A 12,571-nucleotide genomic window follows, 5' to 3' on the forward strand; every position below is an offset into this window, starting at 1 on the left:
TCGCCCCGTCATTCATTACAGGTTCGCCGGAATCCGACAGGAACGCTGCCGTCCGCCCCGGCTGCGCGGGAGGAGGGCGAGAGCGGCGAGCAGCGCCTCTCGCCCGGGCAGCCCCGGGCTCCCGCGCCCGCCGCGGCCCGCCCGGCCCCCCGCCGCCGGCCGCTCCCCGGCCCCCCGCCGCCGAAGCCCTCGGATCGCAGCGCGCTGGGCGCCGGCGAGCGGCGGAGCCGGCGCGGGCAGCGCCAAGGCCGCCTGCCTTGGCCGCCGCCTTCCCCTCCCCCGCGCCGCAGCCCCGGCAGCTCCGCAGTGGGATAACGCAGCCTCTGACTCGCTCGCTGCTCGCGTCCCCCTTCACCTCCCTCTCCTCCCTCCCCCAACGCGCACACTTGATAGAAAGTCTCCTCTCGGCGGCGGGAGGGCGGTGAAATCCTTCGCTCTCCTCCCTCCGCTCTCTGTAACGCGAACGAGCCGCCGCCTTCTGTTCCTCAGCCTTGGCCAAGTCGGCGTTTTGTTGACAGGCTCTGCCGGGCACAAAATGGGGCTGCCGCTTCCATGGGCGCCGCCATTTTGTGAGGAGCCGCCGCGCTAGCTGTAGCCGCAGCCTCAGTAGCGGCGGCAACGGCAGCCCAGGCGCGCCGGAGCGGCGGCCGGGGTCTGTGTAATGGTTGAATAAAGTGACCCCCTCTAGGGAATCCCCAGCTGACAGTTACGTAAGGGACCGTGCGCAATTGCTGTGCTTAGCATGGAAACCCACCTAGCCCTGCTACGCAATTTGCCTATCCTCCCCTCTGCCTCCCACTCCCCTTCCACGCAGCACCCGGGCGAGGGAAGCGACTCACCTCTGCCGACCGCCCCTCGCGGAGGGGAGACCCCCCCCCCCCCCCCGCTCTTAAGGAATTTTAAGGCACGATTAAAAACCACCGCCCTCCCGCGAAGGAAGGTTTAGCTGTGGGTGTCTGAAAGAGCGACTTAGCCCCTCAGTCGCCTGTTTGAAACCTCCCTCATTCATATTATCCTGGCTTTGGGAGTCTTGCGCATACTGTTGCTGAAATAGCAGAAACTCGGGAGTGTCTCAGGAGCTGCAGACCAGGATCTGCTGCAGGTCTAATTTTTGGGAGGGGGGGTGTGTTTGTCTCTTAATGCTACAGTGAATAGACGCTATGCATTTCTTACACAGACATTCATGCACCATCACTCCATCCCCGCAGAGAGGGCGACTTTCAATACGGAGTATTAATTTGAAACTGAGGGATTTCTTCCCCCCCCCCCCCCCCCCCCCCAAGAAGTGTGAGTCCAGGGCAAATCTTACCAAGCATCTTACTCTCTGTCTCTATGGCTATATTCAAGCTGAAACAGCACTCAACTCAAAAGGGAAGAAAAAAAAAACTCATTTGGAAAAAAAAATGTTTTATTTTTTTTGAACTTAGTACATGGAGTAGAAAGGAATTATAGTTTTCCTTCTTTAAGTGCTCACTCGGGGCCATAATGCGCCATTGATTTTAAAACACGGCTCCTTACTGACTTTAATGAGGAGTCCTGCTTAAAAAGAACTAAAGGCCCGATCTGGCCTTGGATTTCAGTGTATTGGTTGCGAGGGGCAAATGTTCCTCCACAGTCTCGTAAACTGGAGCAAGCGCTCACCTGCGGCTCTGCTTGCTTGCCAGGGAAGGACAAATGCCCACCTGGACGGCCGCTTGCTTTACCTCAGCAGCAAAGGTTCGACGGAAGGTGCCGTTCACCGCATGGGCCCTTTCTCGCTCCTGTTTACCCCCCAAAGCACGGGGCTCCGTTGTGGTCGGCATGGGGGTCCTCTGGGCTCCCCTGTGTGGAAAATGTGTCAGGGGACGAGCGCTTACGAACACCCTACAGGCCACAGGCAGAGGGGAAAGCGGCCTGCAGTGCCACTGGTGGCTACCACCCCTCCAGGGTGAGGGCCAAGACCTTCCTCCTTCATTTTATGCTGTTATGTTCCGTTCATCAACGTACAGAAATATATAGGCGGCTCAGACTGAGTTACAGCAGTCCTCAAGCGCTTTGATTACAGGCCGTGGTATCTCCAAGAGAACGAAGGGAAAAAAAAAAAAAAAGTATTTATGTAGCAAGCCAGAGCTCAGGCCCCTCCTGGCCAACCTCTCCAGGGCACCCCCTTGCCTGAGAAAGCGTTCGGCGTTCTCCTTTGGGGAGTTTTAAACACCTCACGTCTCGAAACGAGGGGGTTCCTGCTGCCGCCCCCCCCCCCCCGCCCCCGCCGTGCCATCCGGGGCGACTTCCTGCCCTTGGAAACACCTCGGCCCGGGGGACTCGCAAAGTTTTTCAAAAGTCCAAATCCACCAGTGCCCCCTTCAGTTGTTGTTTTCTCTCCCCTTGAACTCAGGGCGTTGGGTTTAGTCCAATTAAAAAAAAAAAAAAAAAAAAAATTCGGCCCCGCTTTCCAAATCCACCTTTCCTGCCCTCCCCCGCTGCCGCCCCCCCCGCCGGCAGCCAGCGGAGAGAGGCCGATCGGTGCGAGCCGGGCGAGGGAGGGCCCTTTCCCCGGGCCCCTAGCCCCAGAACAACCGGTAGTAGCCGTTTTTTTCCTCCCCTCTTCTCCTTCTCCCTCGCCTCTTTCCGCCCGGCTTTGTGTGAAGTTTGCGGCACATTGCAGATGAGCCCTTAGCGGCGAGAGGAGCCTATTGTTCCCCGCCAGGAACTGCTTGCTGGGGCTGTGCTGGCTTTTGCCTTTAGAGCTGCCTTCTGCAGTACCGCGACCGGCCTCCGGGGTCCGCTGTGTTGCGCTCTCGTCCAGGCAGAAGCACGGCGGCCTCAGATCTTTTTGTCTGAGAGAGAAGAGAAGTGAATCCCGCTGCCGCCGCCACCGCCGCCGCCGCCGCTGCCGTAGCTGTACAGTGTGTGTGTGTGAGAGAGCGAGCGAGGGAGCGAGCGAGGGAGAGGGAGATCGCATGGAGCCGCGGCTGTAACACACACACACTGTCAATACCTCACTCCGGCTCCCCCCCCACCCCACCACAACAGTAACCCAATTCATTGTGTGATCCAGCAGCACCATGTTGAGTCTCATGTGCAGGCTGGATCGGTTGGGTTTGTGGTGCTGAGAGAGGCAGCAGCAGCGGGAGGAGGAATTACTGAGAGGTGCCCCTCTCCCTCCCTGTCTCTTTGCCTGTGTGTTGTGTGGAGACAGGACTCGCAATTACCACACTCTCTGGGCTCCCTTATTCCTTTTAAACTTTTTTTTAAACAAGCCCCTCTCCATGGCTGATCCCCGGCCGAGCACGGGCACCTGGGTCTCTTAAAGACAAGGAGGAGCCGGGGATTGTTGTTGTTGTTGTCGGCCGTTTTTTTTTTTTTTTTAAATTGGATTTTTTTTTTTTACGAGAACCTTTTTTAATACAAAAATGGCAAATTCGACGGGTAAAAACCACGCAGACCAGCGGAGAAAGGGACTCGCTTTCCTGGACGAGCTGCGGCAGTTTCACCACAGCAGAGGGTGAGGAAAATGGGGAGATGGAACGGGAGGGGGGGAGGCTTTTAAACCGACCAGATCCAACTTCCAGCCCCTTCCCTGAAGGACACGGCAGCCCCAGCGAGGGGAGAAGAGGGGGCAGAGCTGACAAGTTGTGGTGTTTTGTGTGTATCTCCTTTGGCAGGTCTCCTTTTAAGAAGATCCCCGTGGTGGGTGGGAAGGAGCTGGATCTTCACGCTCTCTACACCAGAGTCACCACTTTAGGCGGATTTGGGAAGGTGAGTGGAAGTTTTAATTTGGGTTTCCCTCCCACTAACCTCTTCCCAAAAGTCTCCTCTGACCCCCGGGGGCGGCGGGGGGAGCCGGGGTGGCCGGGAACCGTCCTATTTAAAGCCGGTTAGAGAAGGTGGGGGGTGGAAGAAGGAAGCGAGCAGGCAGGCAGGTTGGTGGCTTGGCCTTGTCGGTGGAGCGATGAAGGGGGATCCGGGGGTACGGCGCGCACCCCGCCCGTGCCTCCCCCGCCTCCGCAGGAGCCCCTCGCCCCTGCCCCCCTTCCCCGGGGGAAGGCGAGGAGGGAGCAGGGGGCTCCGGTGGGCGAGAGGCAGTTTCTTTCGCTTGTGGTGGCAGCTCTGTGCGCGTCTCCCTCTCTCTCGCAGAGGGAGAGACAGAGAGGAGAGAGTCTGAGCGCAGTTTTAGTGCAACTCAAAATTAGCGGGCATGTTTAACATCGATAATCGGCACGGAGCATGGGCTAGGAAACGATCCTCGCAGCCGGGGGGGGCCGGGCGCTGCCCTCCGAGCCCTTCCCGGAGAAAAATAACAAAAGGGGCACCCAAGACGGTGTGTAATCAAATAGCCATCTTTAGGCTTCAAGGCTAGGGACAGAAATGTAGGCCTCAAAAGAAAGGCCTCTCTGTGTCTGTGGATCTGTCGTGGGGGGACCCCCCGGGACGGCGCCCCCGCGCCCCGGAGGCCAGGGGGCGCCCCCGCCAAGACTTCCCCGCATTATTTTAAACTTCTTTGGGTTTTTAACGGACCGCGGTAGGATTTAAAAGGGGGCGACAGAGGGACTCCCGATTGGTTATTGTCCAGGCAGTAAAAACAAAAACAAACAAACCCCAAAACAATACAAACCCTCTCGGCCGGCCGTGTCGTGTCCCCCCCCCCCCCGAAAAAAAAATAGCGTGCGTATTAAAAAATAAATAAAGTAAAATACCGGTGAGAGGCGGGATTATTCCCGAAGGGGAAATACTACCGACTGTCAGTAAAATATATGGTCCTAAATCCCATATACGTTCGTGTTTTATTTCTTTTTATATATTTATCTATTTGCTTCGTGGCAGCTTGTGGCTTTTTGTGATGTTCGCTGTCAACGACATGTTTATGTGTACGTTGTGTATCTCGGCCTGTGTGTTGTTTTTGACAGGTATCAGAGAAGAATCAGTGGGGAGAAATTGTAGAGGAGTTTAACTTTCCCAGAAGTTGTTCTAACGCTGCCTTCGCTTTAAAACAGTATTACTTGCGGTGAGTGCTATCAAGCTGTTGCAGTAGTATTTTTGAGTGTGGGATTATATTTGGTTTTCAGTGTGTGCAATAGCAAAAATATCCCTGCTCTTTAAAAATGCTGTAAAATAAAGCAGAACGAACTTGTAATTCCTTACTGCTCTGGTGCAGTGATCAGTTAAAGGTAATTCTGGTTTGTAGTTATTTTATTTGTATTTTATATCTGCAAGCCTTAAACTTTGAGGGGATCCCAAGTATATAAACAGTATGTGTCAGAGCCATTTTTATTGATTGTTTTAGAACGACGGTACTAAAGGACTGTTACTAAGAGATCATGTTATTGTAGTTACAGAAACTTAGCTTAATTTTTGGAGCACTGAAATGTGTTGATACATGTAAACTTGTTTACTGCTCACTGGGGTCACACGTTGAATGAAAATGCATCTGCAGGAAGGTAGACTGCTTTGGATAAATTATATTGTTATCAATTACTAGCAGCATGCATTATTTTTTATTTTAGAGTAGAAAGAGCTAAATAATTTTTTCTATCACTTGAAAAATAGTAGATTTCTGCAGTTTTTAAAAATAAGTTTACATTCCTTGAAATGATGCAGGTTATTTTTTGTGATGCAGGCTTTTTTTTGTGATGCAGGTTATTTTTTGATCTAGCATGGAGTTCATATTGAATATTTTAAATTACTGTGTGTGGTACTGTTCAATTACCGGAGGACTTCTTAAAAAAATAATTTTTATTAAGTTTTGGTGATTATTCTTTGTGTGAAAGATTTTAAAATTATTGCGTATATAGTGGATTTAGATGCTACATGTAGACAATTATATTTAATTTAGAAGAAAGTTTTATGTACGTTGGTTAAGGAATGTAATTTTCTGTTTGTGAGTTGTATAAATGATATTTTTCATTGCGATAAATGATAATATAGATGTGCAATATGTACAAAAGATGTATGGGCTTTTGGACTTCTGTTTTGGTGATGTGAGTACACACAGGCTTTATCTGTCTCTAGTTTGGCCTTGTGAATTAGGAAATGCAGTAATTGTACAGGTGCACTTTCTATTGGTTGTCCTAGATTGACTTCCAGCTTGAAGCTGTAGAGTTCATAGCACAGTGGAGCAGTTATTGAGTTACAATGATGTCTGGAAAACCTTAGTCAGATATCTGTAGTTACTGAATTTTTCTTTTTTTGGTGGTGACATATGATTGCTTTAAGATCCAGACTGAGAAAAGAAATTGCCATTGTTAGTAGCTTCAGCAAAGTTTATGATTGCTAGCAGACCTAGGAATGAAGTTGGAAGCTCACTTTAGGATGTCCTTCTCTGTTGTTGGTGGTTTGTTTTTTTTTTTTCCCCTCCCCTCTACTACATAGTATTGAGATAGTGTTGCTGAAGATTTGTTGGGTCATAGAAAGCAGTTTTTTGCTTTTTCAGTTTTTCTGTTGGACCATGTAGTCTATTACTTGACTAGATTTTACAAATAATTTGCAAAATGATAGTTTTTTTTGGTTTTACCCTTTCCCTTTTATTTCCATATTTTATAAGTGTTTGAATGGCCTGACTTTTTGCAGTAGAAGGTTGTATGTCATTTGTGTTTTCATCTGTATTTTGAAAGCATTTATATGCTCTGACAGTTAACACAATTAATGTTAATTTAGCCTTCTAATGACTATTAATTTTTAATAAGATACTACTTTTTAATTTAGAATCAGACATACAAGAATGTTATTTTTATTATTAGCATGCTGGTATTGACATTTAAAATACAGTTGCTGAAAATATGTATAAATTATTACATACAAATAATTGAAAGGTTTTTTATTTATTTGGAATTTAGAAAAAAGTTGATAAACAGTTAAGATGACTCTTTAAAAATGTCTGGTTCATCATAATCTCTGTGGTTTACTTAGGCCATTCTGAAGTAAACTGTCAAGGTTGTTGGTGTTGGGGTGGATTGATTTTTAGTGGTGGTTTTGGTTTTTGCTTTTTTGTTTTTGGTTTTTCTAAATTACGGCTTTACTCACTGTTGCTTCTTACATAATCGAAGTTTGATGTGAACTGTTTCTCAGCTGAGTTTACCTCCTTACATGTGCAGTAGTAAGACTGTATATACACATGTATCTCTCCTAGGTTAACGTTTGTTTAGCTTTAACCTGGAAGGTTTGGGGTGGGGGATTTGGTTATAGGGAGAGAAAAAATGCTCTAATTATAAATTTGTAAAAAGGCTCTTGTTTATCTGCATTGAAGAACATAACCTGAGGTTTCTTATAGGGCTAGATCTTAATGAACTGCTGAGCAATTACCCTTCAAAAAAAAAAAAGTTCCTCTTGAGTCTCAAGTATGACTATAATCTTGGCCTCACTATTGTAATGACTTTGCAAACAAAGCCAAACAAATTGAGGCCTATCAGCTTTTATATGAATTTTTACCTAGTCGTATGTTGGGTGTCATGTAAAGTGAGGGATCTGCATGGCAGATGGGACCCTGTTGAATTCAGAGGGGTTCAGTGGTGTGCACCTACGTGAATACGTTTGGAGATTTGGATTCGTGATGGCTTGTGATGCAAGTTGCTTCTTTCTATGAAACATCTGGCATACTGTGTTTGCTGAGATAAGATCTCAAGCTACATGGACCACTTGGTTGTTTTCCCTCTTAAAGGTGTTACCTCTAATAATGCTGTCATTTTGACTTAAAATTACTGTGTAAATAATGTAGAAAGTTGAATTATTTGCGTGACGTCAGTAGTCCTGTTGGCTTGATCAAACCGAATGTTATGCAAAACAATCATTGGGTTATGTTTTTTCCAGGCAGTTGTGAGGTGTGTCTTTTTTGTTTAAAACACTTTTTCATTTTGACTGTTGTGGAATTTTGCTGTGTGTCCTTGGGAATGGCTTCATTAGCCATTGGTTAGACTTCAGTAAAGATGTGAATTGTTTAAACTTCTGATAGAATTCTGATAGGCTTTATAATAGGTGATATTTGAATACATGATAGACAGTCCTGTCTACCCTTCTCCCTTGCACTGCCCTCTCTTTTCTCTCACTGGAAAAAGTTATTTGTAATAGGGAAAGTCTGAACTGTTCAAACTTTGTGTCTGTGTTGCTTTGAGCTGTCTGACAGGTGAAGTAATTTATGCACTGTGGTTCTTAGTGAGCAGTCAAAAGCCACAGTGCCGATAACCATTGATAGACTGTACTTGTTAATGTAGTTCTGTAAGTCTCTACAGCATCAGAGAGTGTAATTCCCTTGGATGTAGCACAAATTAGATGTTTCATCTCAATTGAGGTGAATTAGTAAAGCATTTTCTAAATGCTTCTCTAAAGATTATTTTATAATGTTAATGAAAATATTTTAATACGGGGTAATAAATGTAAACATCAGTAATGTGGACATGCTTTTACGTTTTTGTTAGTTGGTAAACATACAGTAGATGAAAAGAAAGTTAACATAAAATATAGCCTGGTTTTTATGCTAATGGTTGATTAGGTTACAGTCCTACCAAAAATTGGGCTGATGTGACCCCATATTTGAGCATAAGGTTCTGTTGGTTTTCATGTGAGCATAAGCAATAGATTTATTTCTGTTGTGGGTCTTCGTCTATGCTTGGGGAGCAAGAGACCTTGTAAACTAAATGTGCAAAATGAAATATGTCTAACTGAATTAAAAATCAGTTTGCTTTTAAAAGGTATTTATCTGCGTTAAGAGAAATTATGTCAAAGGACTAAGTGTAAGGTAAAATAAGTTTTAGTCTCAGTTCTGCAGAGAATTTCTGAAAGATGGGAAGCAGGTGTGTATTGTAAGCTTCTGGTAAAGCCAGCAGAAATGAGTTAATACTAGTTAAAGGTGAATGAGAATTAGCTGTTGTAAATATTGGGGAGGTAAGGGGAAGTCAAGAGAGAGGAAAGAGGTCGGCTCATAAATGAGAAGTTGCAGAAAGTTGTTATAAAGTCAAGCCATTATGCTGAATTTCCGGAAATTCCATATATAGTAGGATGAAAAAGTGTGAGCAGGTAAAAATTGGGATTATATGAAATAGTTATTGACAACAAACAGAGGGGGTTCTTGAAAGGTCTAAAGGTATTTATAAGTCATTTGATCTTCAAGGTGCCACTAAGAAATTGAATTATAGTACTGATTTCTTTTAAAAAAAAAAAGGGGGGGGGGGGGGGAAAAAAAGCATGAGCTGAAGAACTAGATAAATTTAAGGGATTGTGTTCCTAGTAAAATAATGGCAGAAGTATTAGGGAAACAGTAATGAGCAGCCTGGAATTTTCCAAGCAAAATTACTTTAAAAGACTTTTCTTTGTTATTCTTGCTCAGTGTTTAAAATTAGGATCTGATACTGCAACAGCATCTGCACACAGACCAGTGAGTATGGAGAAGTACAGGACTGGCTGGCTTGCCAGATCTGATTGCAGGTTCAAGGCCCAGTGGATGAAGAGAAAGTTGTAGCTGTAGTAATATTTTACATATTTTCTAAAATTAAAATACACTCACAACCTCTCATTAACAAATTATTTATGTATATGATAGTCATCTGAATGAAGAATTGGTTGAAGGACCATAAACAAAAATAGAACAAAGTATAAAGAATAGATTTGGTGAGTCACAGCAGTTTTAGGTGCTAAAAGAGTAACATCAGTGCTTACATATGCATGTAGTAATACAAGTTTAGCCATTTTAGGCATATTTAGCGTCTGGATTGATTAATTTTCCAAGACAGTGACTAGTACACTTGCGACATTAGCAGACAATGATAGTGGGAAGAGTTAACGCAAGTCAGCGCAGAAAAGAAAAGGTTATCTAAAGAAATTAGGCACATTGTTGGAAAATACAAATGAGATTTAGTTTGTAGAAAGCAAGCTAAAACAGTTGAGGGACAGTAATCCAAAACAGGTATTCATTGTGAGGGAATAACCTGGAAAGCAGTACTGCTGAAAAAGGGATAGGAGTGATACCATGGGCCCGATAATCCTGTCAGTTGTGTGCACCCAACTCCCTTTCATATGAAAGGGATTTGTGCATGCTTCTGACAGGAAGAAGAGGCCCCAATTTGCAATATGATATATAGACTTTGTAAAAATCAGGATGAGTTTAGGTTGCATCCACAGAGGCATTGCACAAGTGGGAGATGAATTTTTGTATGAGATTGTGTGACTGTATTTGGAGTACTGTTTTAGTTTCAGAGCCTTTGCAACAGGTGGGGCAACTTAACAAAAGCTTAGAGAAGAGCAGCAAAATGTTAAGAAGGCTGAAAGGACTAATTGATTTAAATAAAGATTTGAGAAATAAATATGTTTCGCTTGGCTAAATTAACATTTTGGGTGAGAAGGGGAAATGGTATCTTATAAGCATTTTGAAGGGCCTAAATACTTAAAAGGGAGATAATTTTAAATAAAGTAATAGGCTGTGTTAACATGTAAGCTGAGATGAAACCGACGGAGAAAATTCAGAGCAGGTAGCAGCACAAAAACGCTCAAGATCTACCTGTATACTTTCTGAACAGTATGCCAAGCGGAGCAGGGGGGAAGCCCGCAACCTGGGTCATTCGGAACTAGCCTGGTCAGGACACTAATACACACGCGATAGGTAATGAGCCGGGGCTGGCAGAGAAACGGGCCAGATGACCTTACAGGTTCTGTCCATCCTTGAATAACACTGTAATGCAGACTTTCATCTTGCATAGCTACAGACTTTTGTTGTAACGCTACAGACTTCACCTGCGGAATCTGTTGCGCTTAATTTTGTCAGAAATCCTGCAGTCATTGGCGAGGCAGGAAACAAATACATGGATGACATTTTTATGATTTCTTTTTAAAATTATTTTTCCCCCCTCAAGATAAGAATTGTAATGCGTGTTTCAGTCAGATGTCTGAGGCCTTGCTTTTAAGTCTGAAGTGAATATTTTACATAGTTGGAGGGGGAATATTGTTTTAGTTGTACTGTAATCATACAGCCAACATATTCACAATCAAGACCAGTTACTGTTCATGCTACAAAGCTTTATTTAGGGGAGTTAAATATGTTGGTTGTTAAAATCTCAGACTGTCTCTCAATAGAAGTTAGTTACTTGGATGGATGTTGTTTAGTCAGAGTTGCTGGGAATCTGCTCAAGAGAAAAGAGAACTTTTGTAATACAAAATTTGCATTAGGCCTCTTCTGAGGAGAGCAAGCAGCAGGTGAAAGGAAACATAGCTACCTTAAAATTGCTCTTTGTTAGAGTTATGTTGTGATACTAGTCGCTATGCAGATGAGTTTGGCCTCTATCAAAGTTTCTGAGCTTTTCCTTCAGAGGGTAAACTCCTCCTTACTGCTGAAAAATCTAGCAAAAAATTACTGCGATGAATGTTAACATATTTTCTCTTCCTGATTATTTTTCTGCAAGCTTTTTGTTAGAAATGACCTAAATCACTGCTGCTAAGCTGAAATATATTGGTTTATTTGGGGAGGGGTGAATGCTGTTCTTCAGTTTTAATACAGAATTCCGATTGTTTAACTTGAAAGCTTATCTAGACAGATGTCAGAACTAATAACTTACGAGGAGCAAGTTTCTGGCAACACTGTAATAACTGTGGTGACTTTTAGGACCTACTGAATCTTCTAATAATTGGTGGAAAGTTTACATGTTAACACCATTTTCTAATCTTCAACCGAATCAGAATTAATTTATGCATTAAAATTTTTAATAGCTGTGGTAACATCTTAGGTTTGAATAAATGGTAAGCATATTACAAGAAGATCAAAAATGCATATGGAGTGCAAGGATATTGCATCTTTTCTTGTGAAGGGGAATAAGCATGGGCTAAGAAAAGGAGTTTCAGACTTTCTTTAATTTTAGAGCTAACAGGCTTTAATTACCTTGTTTATTTGCAGTTAAACCTCAGTAGATAAGACTTTCATACTCTCATACTCTTTTTTTTTTTTTTCTTTCCTGACCTCTTCCCCAGTTTCTCCAGTAATGAAATAGAGAAGTATGATTTGTTAAGTTTTACAGGTGAGGTACTAGAGGTACACAGAGGTTCAGACCGTTGCTTTGAGAGTGCATGTCAAATAGGAATGAAATCCAAATACAATAAAGCCTTTTTTTTTTATAATGTTAGAATCGAGTTCTCGCAGGCAAATTTCTTCTTCTTGAGCCTTAGTTAAACCATCCATGAAAGGGGGCTACTATTATTTACTGTCTTCTAAAATTCCTCTTTAATCAATAGCTGAGGAAGCACTGTTCGAAAAATAAAACAAGATAATGTTATCTTCTGTGAATTAGAAAACTGAAAACTTAAGTATGTAACAGATTATGAGAATGGATTTTTTGTGTTTTGTTTTAAAATGCTTGTTCAGTGTGACGTGACAGAGTGGTGTCTTGCAGCTTAAATGGGACTACTTGGAGTAACTGTAGTACCAGTCCACACTATAAGATGACATATAGTTCACAGAGGGGATTAGGTATAGGCCAGAGATCCCATCACATGATCTTGTTTCTGGTTATCAGTCTGATACATATTTATTCTGTGGCCTTAGTTAAATCATTTGCCATCTTTTTATTCATATTTATAAAGTGGGTATACCGATGTTTGTTTACCTGTCTCACAGAGAAGT

The 12,571-nt window shown here is 43.9% G+C and overlaps 1 protein-coding gene across 1 annotated transcript in view; it reads left to right on the forward strand.

Annotated features, from left to right (window-relative positions):
* Positions 1-3,392: 3,392 nt before the first annotated feature.
* ARID2 (AT-rich interaction domain 2) overlaps positions 3,393-12,571 on the forward strand; it is a 114,046-nt gene continuing 104,867 nt past the window's right edge. The window contains exons 1-3 of the mRNA XM_075717246.1: positions 3,393-3,484; positions 3,645-3,738; positions 4,887-4,984. Of these exons, the coding sequence (XP_075573361.1) occupies positions 3,393-3,484; positions 3,645-3,738; positions 4,887-4,984 (284 nt within the window). The remainder of the gene's footprint in view (positions 3,485-3,644; positions 3,739-4,886; positions 4,985-12,571) is intronic.

Source organism: Pelecanus crispus, chromosome 1 (assembly GCF_030463565.1).
Source record: "Pelecanus crispus isolate bPelCri1 chromosome 1, bPelCri1.pri, whole genome shotgun sequence".
In the NCBI taxonomy this organism is placed as follows: domain Eukaryota; kingdom Metazoa; phylum Chordata; class Aves; order Pelecaniformes; family Pelecanidae; genus Pelecanus; species Pelecanus crispus.